The following is a 10,997-nucleotide window of genomic DNA, read 5'->3' on the forward strand; positions in this document are numbered from 1 at the left end:
CAGTCACTTTCTCCTTATTTTCAAAGCCTCCAATAGATTCATCTGATGTCTAGGAAAAAATTGGAGCGTTATGTTTTTTCCCCACAGTCTTTGTTTCATTACCCTACTGTTTCAAAAATAAATTGTTATCTTTTCATTTTCAGCACCTGACAACCTGAAACATTACCGCATTTTGGGGCAATTTTCCAGCAAACAACAAGAGGACCCCAACCTCCTTTGCTGCTCTCTCACCCGACCCCGGCTACAACCCAGCAAACACCAGTGTTAAAGGTAAGGCAACTGATGCTATATATTTTTTTACATCGTAGTTAGAGCATGTATGTCATGTGGTCACTCTCAAGGCCCTCAAGCAGTGTCTTTCAGTGCCTCCAGCAACACTATGGCACAGAGAGGCAGGAGGCAGTACGGCTCTATTTTTAGCAGTCATTTGAGATGTATTAGGATAATGCACAATATATATGTATAATGTATTTATACTGAAATTTGATATTATTGCACTGCACCTTATACGTTGTACTTTGATTATTGACAGGTTTCTTTAATATATATATATATATATATATATTGGTAAGGCCAGCAACACCCGACACCCCATCATGAATACAGTACAAGAGCTGATTACAAAGTCATTCCAGTCACGGCCACTTGAACGAAAACTGAAGTTAAAAGAATTGGGACCTCATCAGCCTGAAATAAACCTACAGCAAACTACCCAGGACAGAGGAAAAATGTCAAAACGTACATTCTCAAATGCCTGGTACACAAAAGCTGATTGGCTTACAGGCTGCCCTATACGCAATTCTCTGTTCTGCTTCCCCTGCTTGCTGTTTGGCGGTGACTTTTCTTGGACACGGCAAGGAATGGTCGACCTGAAGCACATCGCTGAAAAAATAAAGAAGCATGCGCTCACAAGAAATCATCTGGAAAACCTGACAAGACTGGGAATGTTGGGGGAAGACGCACCAATTGAGCAGCAGATAAATGATGCGTATCGCAAATCCATTCAAAAACACAATGAAGCTGTGGATAAGAACAGACAAAATCTATCCAAGATCATTGATTGCATTCGTTTCTGTGGTGCTTTCGAACTGGCATTGCGAGGCCATGATGAATCGGAAACTTCCTCAAAACCTGGGATCTTCCGAGGCCTAGTGGATTTAATGTCAACCATAGACCAGGATTTGGAAAGACATTTAGCACATGCTACAGTCTTTAAGGGCACCTCTAATACAATACAAAATGAACTCCTTGACTGTATGCTCGAAATTATAAGAAGCCATATTGTGCAAGAGTTGCGAAACACAGACTTTGTGGCTATTCAGGCTGATGACACCACTGATGTGTCCACTCAAACACAGTCCGTGTTAGTGTTTCGGTACCTTGACAGTGACAGAAACATTGTGGAAAGATTTTATGGCTTCACGCATTTAAGTGACTCTAGTGCAGCAACCATCACTGAAGCAATACTGTGTCAACTGGACTTAATTTTCCCGGACCTGCCTCAAAAACAAAAGCTTATCGCACAAAGCTATGACGGTGCATCCGTAATGAGTGGGAGCCTTAGTGGAGTTCAGAAGAGAATTCGAGATGTGTACCCTAATGCTCATTTTGTGCACTGTTACGCCCACCAACTCAATCTTATTATGCAACAGGCGGTATCAAAGATCAGAGAGACACGAGTCTTCTTTCAGGATATCGGAGGCATAGCAGCATTCTTCACACGTTCCCCCAAAAGAACAGAAGCCCTTCATGAGATTGTGGACAAAAGCGTACCAAGGGGATCCTCAACTCGTTGGAACTTTCACATTCGTACAGTCAACTTAATCTTTGAACAGAGGGAGGGCCTTGAGAAATGTTTTGTCGCCATAGCATCCAGAGCAGACTTTGATCACACAAGTCAGAATGAAGCCCATGGCTTTATTAGAACACTACAAGACAAAGAGTTTCAGTTCTTACTGTTTTTATTTCATGACATAATGATTCCTGTTGATGTGTTATACGATCAGTTGCAAAGAAAAGACCTAGATACTGTCTCTGTGAAAGCCAATACATCTGCATTTGTACAACAGATTATGAAAGTGAGAGATGGGGTTGAAGATTTAGAGAGCAAACTGCCGCAGCATTCTGTTTTTGCAAACCGCAGACAAAACATCACCTCTCTGGTTCGAATTGGAAAGGAGATATGTGACATTGTAATTGTGCAGGCGAAAGAACGCTTTTCGTTCACAAAACATTTGGTGAGTGCGACTTTATTGCAAGGTAAAGAGTTTGCACAATATGATGAATCCTTCCCTGAGCGTGCTCTGAATCAGGCTGTGGAAGCGTATCCTATGCTCAAAAAAGAGCAGCTGAGAACTGAGTTAACTGTACTCTACGGAATGCCTGTGTACCGGAAGGCCACAAGCGCCTTGACTTTGCTGAGTTTAATTCATAAACTGCATATGGAAAACTCACTTACAGAGACAGTGACTTTACTAAAAATTGTGATTACGACTCCAATGACAACAGTAGAAGCTGAACGATGTTTTTCAGCCTTAAAGCGCATAAAGACATTCCTCAGGAACACCATGCTAGAGGAAAGACTAAATGCTTTGGCGATGCTATCTGTAGAGAGCAAGCTAGTCCAAAAGATACCGGACTTCAACATGAAAGTAATTGACAAGTTTGCTACACTGAAAGAGAGACGTGCGGATTTCATCTACAAAAAGTGAATGCTGCTACTTGTTTGAATACAAAAAATTCTGATTGAGGTAAGAAATGCATTGTTATCTCTGTTTTTAAAAGTTTTGTAGTGTTTGTTCTATTTGGAGACTACACAGATTTGCTCACCTTTGTTCACTGGCCGGACCTGTCTCCCGCAGGGTGAACGATTCGTTGCTTGTGTTGCCTATCAAACCTTTCCCCTTGGCAAATTGCGAAAACCTTTATACCAGTGGTTCCCAAACTGTTTACTCCTGAGGACCCCAATTGAGTCACCACTGGAAGCCGGGGACCCCCAAGCAATTTGTATGACTTAAATTTCAAACATTAAAACAGTAATTCGAAAACAATAAACACACGTGTGCACACAAAACGGATACTCGAATTACTAAGGATTTTAGTATTTTATATTGAAAGAATTAGCAAAAAACAGGAGGGTTAGCGCTGCATCTCCATGACTAACTTTTAAATGGTTGGTTTTATTTCGCAGTATGAGACTCCTGCCAGGGCCAGACTGGAAACCCAAAGCAGCCCAGGCAAATGTTTGCAGACCAGTCCCCATACAGTGCACACCTAGTGCAGTGAGTGCGCCTGACCACTACAAAGGGGGCTTTGGGAGGCTCTCCCCCCAAGACAATTTAGGAAACAATGGTGCAGTCTACAACAAATGTATCATTATATATTGAATTGTATCAGCTTTTAAAGAGTAGTAAATGATGACCTTACTATGCACCAGGATATGACAATCTTTGTTGGGGTTCTTCAATGATTCCCATATTATCCTCCTCCAACAGTGCCTCATCTCTCCATAGCCCCTCTGTCACATGTATTTAATTTGTTTTATAACATCTCTCATACCATTGAAGGATGTCAGAGCACCTTAAATCACACACATATAGGGGCTGATTTACAAGCCCCTTGCGCCACAGGTGCGTCACAAAAAGTGATGCACCAGTGACGCATTTTAGTGCCCCATATTTCCAAGGCAGGAAAAGCAACCCTGCGTGACTTTTACTGGTCTTGTAAATATGGCCCAATTGCACACAGCACTTTACGTGAAAGGGACGTTCCATGAGTGTTGCTGTGGGTGTTCCCACGCATAACCCATGGAACCAGACACATTTCCAGATTTACGAGGAATCGTAAATCTGGAAATGTGTCTGAATGCTACGCCACCCCAGGGGAGGCGTAGGGAGGGGCAACTTGGAGAAATTTATTAATTTCTCCTCTTTCTATGCATGTTGCATTCTGCAGCACGCATAGAAACAGGATATTACCTCTGGTGATTGCTTATGTACAGGAAGGTGTCCCTTCCTGCACATAAACAATCAGTAAAACAATGACGTTTTGCAAGTTCTATGTGTGCTAATGCAGCACACTTAGAAGTTGAAAAACGCCATTTCTGATTGTTTACATGCAGGAAGGGTTACTTCCTGCACATAAACAATCTCCCCACGACACAGGCATCCTTGCACCATGGTGCAAATGTGCCTGTGCAGGCGTATGGCAGCAGTTTGTGCGCCAGCACAGGGGGAAGCACAGAGATGCAACATATTGTTGTAAATATGTCGCATCCCTGTGCTTCGAAAGTGACTCAGTGCGGCGCAGCCAAATGGCTTGCGACACACACAGTCAATTTTCTTGCAAATCTGCCCCATGGAGACAATGATTCATACGTGTAAATCAGTGTATAGAAAATGTTACATAAGGCAAATGCGACTACAGGGTGTAGGATTCACATGTTATTCATACTGGTAGGCATTTTTAAAGAGTGCTTGGTCTGGAGAAGCACAAACTCAGGATTCAGAACATAACAGTGGTTAGCATTGACTTTAACAATAAAAATGTATTTCCACCCAAATAAACCTTTTTAGCAGGATTAGGATAATGAAAGACTTGAAACAAACATATGTTTCTAACTTGTATCATGCAGCTTGCAAGCAGCTCTTTGATGACAGTTTATAGGTCACTGTGCTAGATTACTATTGTCACTTATGAACTGCACAGTAACAAAAGAATCTGTGACTAAAGCAGTAACCCACTAACCTAGGCACATAAAAAATGTTTTTCAAAATGCATGGTACACGTTCTTTGCAGTAGGCATATTAACCCTCTGTGCTACATTAGATAAGTCAAAGCTGCCACTTGACACAACTCTCATCTCTCTCCAGCAGGTACATTAATCACCGACGTAATCTTGACACTTTTATTGTTGCTGGAAAACTGCTGATTCTACAAGGAACTTTTTTGTGCTTTTAAAATTACTGCCTGAGGACCCCCCTGGGAATGTGACCACAGTTTGGGAAACACTGCTTTATACCATTTATATTTGGGGTACTTGCGTGGACCTATGTGAAGTGTGTGTACAAAGTTCAGCTCAACCAGAATCACGGTAACAGCGCATTGCGCTGCCTCTTTTATATTCAGTATATTGTAAGACTGTTTTTCTTCCCCCGCCTTTCCTTGTTTTGTTTCCCTGTTTTCCCCTTGCTTGCCATTCGTTACTCTAGAGTCTAATATTCAGTATGTTGTAAGACTGTTTTTCTTCCCCCGCCTTTCCTTGTTTTGTTTCCCTGTTTTCCCCTTGCGTGCCATTCGTTACTCTAGAGTCTATTCTAATAGAGTCGGAAGGCCGTAGGGGAAGACTGTGGACTTTTCTTCAAGTTCCTGACGCTCCTGCGGAACGAGCCTGGCAACCATTACACTGCTGTGCAACTTCTTCTACTCTTAGAGCTGAGATTTCCATGAGTCTTATAGTCTGAATTCAGCACCTGAGCATAATAGGACAGAATGTATGAAGCTCTGTGGTAATACTGAATAAGCAGCTACCTATGTTATGCCATCTATTAATGTAATAACTGCACTTTCACAATTGCTTTATTAACCTTCCTGCTTTCTCAAATTTGCTTGAAAATGCACGATTTTTCTTCTTTTTTTCCAAAATTTTCTTGGGGGGGGTAATCCCCCCAAACCCCCCTTTTGGGGTTCGGGCTCGCGAGCTGCGCTCGCTCGCTACGGTGCTGTATGCTAATTCGGTTGCGCCCCACCACTTTCTAATCTCACCCACCGCCCCTGCCCGTAACCTGTTTGCACGCACGTGGCTTGCCTCGTGCAGGTGCACATGGCATGAGACAGCGCGGGACGGGGAGCAGAGATCCACGAAACGGTATCCATCTGCCACGAGCGTGGCGGAGAGCATCCTGCTCAAACACCGCCTGCGACCATCTTCAAAAGGAAATCAGCGCACTCATGTCAGTGAGGGTACACGCAGTGCCCTGCCATTAATTAATAACTCTATTTTTATTCCAGCTTGTGACACAGCGGTTTCCAATACTTCTACGACTGTGTCAATAACAACAAGCATTTGCAATGCACTTGGTCTCGCATTTACGCGAGTTTGAGCTATTGACATTGCAAATAACAATGCCTATTGGCATTGTCATTTACAATGCCAATAGCTTTAACTCGTGTAACTGCGAGACCTAGTGCATTGCAAATGCTTGTTTGCAGATATACCTTGAGCCTATGAATCACCTTGGTTAAATAAAATGCTGAGGTATGAAAAACTCTTTGTCTGTGCTAACTTCTGCCGGTCCACAAACATACCTCTTAGCCTCTGCCTTCCATAACCACAACTCATTGTATACGTCTTCGATATATTAATAGAGAGACCTAGGTCATTCATAAAGTCAGTGAAACTGTTTAAGACCCTCTGTAGACCAATTTGTGTTCTAGAAATTAAAACAGCATCGTCCACATAGAGGAGCGCCGGTATGGGACGTCCCCCCACTAAAGGAAAATCTTGGTTATTCCTAAGCAGTGCTTGGTCCAGTCCATTAATGATAAGATTGAAAAGAAAGGGGGCCAGGACACAGCCTTGCCTGACCCCCCTTCTAATTGGAAAGGGAGCAGTGCGTTCACCCCCACAATCCATAACGCCCACTTGCTGTTGCGCCACTGTACAGACGGCGTAAAAAAAGAATATAGGGATCAACCCCTGTACTTTCTAGAATCCCCACAATCTGCCATGTCTTACAGAATCGTAGGCTGCCGTGAGGTCCACAAATGCCAAAAACAGGCTTTCCTTTTTAACTCTTGTGTATTTCCCCACTAGTAATGCCATGTTTACACTCTGCTCTATCGTTCCCAGCCCCTCTCGGAGGCCATACCGTATGTCTGATAGTATCTGACTGTCTTCTGCCCATGCTTGTAGACGCTCCAATATAACTTGCCCAGCTACTTTTATCATGGAATCCAGTAGTGAGATGGGCCTATAGCACCCCGGATCATTACGGTCCCCTTTCATAAAAAATTGGAACAATGATAGAATCCACCCAAGTCTTTGGCATAGAGTCCAAACAGTTGGTGTTAATCACTTGGGTGACAATGGGCCCCAGAGAGGAATATTTGACTTGGTCCACTGGTACTCCGTCAGGGCTGGGAGCTTTACCTCCCTGGCTCACTGAGAGACCTCTATCCACCTCTTCCAGCGTGAACCTCAGGTCTGCTCTATCAATAATATCCTCTGACATGTCACTAACTGGTAGATTAAGGGACTCCTGCCGGTTATACACATTTTGAAATGTGTCTGACTCAGGACTCTTCAGATATCGCAATTTCTATAGTAGGACTGCCCGCAGGTTGTAAGAACGGCGTTTTCACTGTTCTCCACAAAGCGGCACTGTCTTTCTGTAGTGCTGCACTATGAAGAGATTCCCAGGCTTCCCTTCTCATTGCACTTCTTCTATCCTTGAGGGCCAGCCTGTAAACCGTTCTTGGTTGCCTAACATTATTGGGGATTCTGGGTTGCCCATGTAACTCATTTTTAAGGTTGGTGTACATTTACTATCAAACCACCCCTGTCTCTTAATTTTATTACGTAGTTGAACAAATAATCACTCCTTGACCCCTGTTGATAATTTCTTAAAAGATAGAATGTTGTCATGGGAGGCTGATTCGCTTAAACAAGTATCAAAGGCGAATTTGTACTTCATAACTAGTTGTTTTGTAACCACATCGGAGTCCACTTTTGACCACCATAATGTGTAGCCATTGATTTTATCAAGTTTTACACTTCCTATGGCTTCTATAATGTTGTCCACTGTATCTGACCTTAATGATGGCAAGCTAATCTTTAAGCATAAGGGAAATTATTCACTCATTGGGTTATCGCCGACAGAAAAAGAGTGCAACCTGGATGCATAGTTACGGGATACCAATATGTAATCTATGGTTGAGGATAAACCTCTTCCATTAAATGTATAACGCATAGGAATAGGACTAGCCAGTAGTTCATTCACAAAACCCAAATCAGAGCTCGAGATCAGGTCATTAAACAGTTTCCCCGCCAGTGTGTGACAAAAATTAGTGTTGCATATGTCCTTATCATCTTTAAAACCATAGATTCTACCGTCCTCATATGGGCATAAGGAACAGTTGAAATCCCCCTGGAGGAGTATCATTGTGTCTTTTGCACTAGCATTACAGGCGGAGTTAAGGTCGCTACCCATGTTTTTTACAACCTTTTCAAACTCATCTGGTGAAATGTTATTCTAAAAATTAACTAAAATGATACGAGTCAAACTTTGATGTAGTTTGAGCAGTTGATAATAACTGTCCCCCAAATTTGATTCCACTTTGTTTATTGCCAGCTTGTTTGATATATATGTGCAGAGACCTCCCTTTGCTCTGCCCCCTGGTCCCTTTACTGCTGGCGTATGAAATGTTCTAAATCCATTAATATGAATTGGTTCTTTAGTCCATGTTTCCTGAAAGCAGAGTATATCATGGTTTGAAATAAAATCACACCAAGTTTGATTGTTTATCTTATTGTGCAATCCTGCTATATTCCAGGAAATAATTTTAGAAAGGGAAAACTGAGTTAGACCGGGGTCTAGTTTGGGCTGTAATAGAAGGAGTGGGGTTGATTATTCCTGTGCTAGGTACTACTTGAGCTAAGGGCTCACACAGTTCGGTGAGTGGGGGTGAACCTCTACTGCTAATCTCGCTCTCGCTTATGATGGGAGGTAGCTTGCACACTAGGTCGTCATGATTGGAAGTTCTACTATTTAATGATGTTACATAGCCACAATTCCTCAAAAGGCCCTCGTCTTGGTTCAAATACCTCCTCAATGATGCCAGTCAATCATTATCCTCTAAGGTGCTAAAAATATCATAATGATTGCTGACTGGGACAGTATACCTAAATTGTCTTATCCCAAGCGATCTATCCTCCTCTGGGATGTACTGCGGAAGTCCATGTGGTTGGTAGAAAATGCCCAGGGGTAAGAGGTTTATCCCCGTGGTTCTAACCAGACAGTTGCCCCCCTTATCTAATATAATTCAAACCAAGTCTGGTGACCGAAATGTTAAGGCTACACAATCTCCATCTAAGGTCTTGTTAGAGCTTTCTACCCAACCAACCCGCCGTGCCATTTTGAACTTGATAAATAACCTATCCTGTCGCCTCGTAAATGTAGTGACTTATTCCTCAGTGTTGACCAGTGTTCCATATCCCCAGGTGACAGAGGGGGAACATTGGCCAGCACAATTGTGTATGGAGTTACTTCCTGAGGAAGATGCAGGTTACGTGGGCTTGAAGGGTTGCCCTTGGGTCGAATCAAGCGTCGTGAGTCACTTAAGGGGTGGTCTTCCTCACTGTGCTTATAGGTGTTTGGCCTATGATCACGCCCTCTGATTATACCTTGTGCGGACTCTAATTGCTTGCCAGTGGGGGGCACTTCTCTTAAGTGTAACACCCCTGCACGATCCGGGTTGTTAGTTTTAGGTGAAGGATAGTGTTGTGGTTGCTGGGACGCAATCCCAGTTCCATCACTAGCTACTAAGCCCACATTCCCACTAGGCAGGGCTACCTTAGTTCTGCATTGACAGGTCTCGAGCAGAGATAGGGAGGAACTGCTGACAATACTTTCAATTTTACTTAGGCTTGCCTCCAAATGGGATAGTTTAAGCACCAATGGATTCAAAAGGGCTAAAAGAGTCATTTCCAGAATTCCACATTAACAATGTCTTCGGTTTGGCATGAGGCTTTTGGAGCAGGATCTCTTTGGGCCTGATTATGTCCTGGGCTGGGCTCTCTCTCAATAGACTTTTGTTTACGTCCCAGCATCTTTGAGGGTGGGTAATTTTGCTTATTAGGACCCTGCCCCTTTCTTTTCTTTGGTGGTGGTGCAGAGTTGCTCCCTTGACTGATTTTAATTTTCTGTCCCCTCGTTACTACATTCGGCCTTGTTCGTATGTCAGATATGTCATTAATCTCAGCTGATTCTAATTCAGAAACCGATAAATGCGATATGAGCAAATCATTAGACGTAGAGGAGTTAGGCTTGGAGTTAATGTCTTCTGTAGTGTTGGGCCTCAGGCCCACATTATGCTAATGACTTACACAGACACCAGGCGAGGTAGTGGAGTAACTAGCCACGAGCACGTGCGCCCGGGCCTTTTTATTAGCTGGGGCCACGTCACTCGTGACACCCGTGATGGATGGGTGTGGGGTGCAGTGTGTCCAGCCCTCAGGGGGAGTGGCTGGAAGTCTAGCTTCCTGCGGGACACTAGAACGTGTCTCGCAGGACACTACATTCCTCCCCAACTTTATTGAAGGACAAACAAAGTGTCTGTCCAACCTGTGGGGAAAGAAAACAAACGGTTACCTAAATACCACAGGGTCCCTCAGCTTCTCGAGTCAGGTGGCAAGACTACATCAGACGTGGACTGGTGAACTTGGCTTCCAGCAGGACCTCCTCGACGGGCCCCCGTAATTTAACCTGAGGGACTCAGGACACGACCGCTGGCTTGGAGACGCCCGCTGCATACCGTCCATTCACTGACAATGCCATGTCTTGGTTTCTTGCCTGGCTTCCTCTTGACTGACGTCGGTGATAGTCTGTGGTGGGTTCTAACAGTTCTTTTTTTAGTGGGCTGCGTCGTGACCATGGATGGAGTCTCACATGATGATGATACACAAGGGTGTTGCTGGACCGACTGTCCCTGTTGAACCGCTTGGCCATGACCGGTACCCTGACGGTGGGGCAATGTCTCTCCTCACTCTCCCGCCTGGGGAGGCCCGTCGTCGGGGTTGCTGCGGGACTGTAGGAAGTCTGCCCTGGAGCCGCTGCTTGTGTGCCATCTGGTGGCAGCTGCAGGACCGCCGAGGAGCCGTTGCTTGGTCGCACGCACAACCCTCACGGGTGGATGGGTCTTGGTCAAAGACTGGCACTCGCTGCCGCGGTTCCGGTGTAGGCCAGGTTTACAGGTGGCTTCTGATTTCGTTTAGTCGG

The 10,997-nt window shown here is 44.2% G+C and overlaps 1 protein-coding gene across 1 annotated transcript; it reads left to right on the forward strand.

Moving 5' to 3' along the window:
- The first annotated feature begins 703 nt into the window (after positions 1–703).
- Positions 704–5,278, forward strand: LOC146784512 (zinc finger MYM-type protein 1-like). Its single transcript, XM_085633389.1, has 2 exons — positions 704–2,750; positions 4,872–5,278. The coding sequence occupies exon 1, from the start codon at positions 729–731 to the stop codon at positions 2,709–2,711; it is 1,983 nt and encodes a 660-aa protein (XP_085489515.1). The 5' UTR covers positions 704–728; the 3' UTR covers positions 2,712–2,750; positions 4,872–5,278.
- The last annotated feature ends 5,719 nt before the right edge of the window (positions 5,279–10,997 follow it).

Source organism: Triturus cristatus, chromosome 11 (assembly GCF_964204655.1).
Source record: "Triturus cristatus chromosome 11, aTriCri1.1, whole genome shotgun sequence".
Taxonomy (NCBI): Eukaryota; Metazoa; Chordata; class Amphibia; order Caudata; family Salamandridae; genus Triturus; species Triturus cristatus.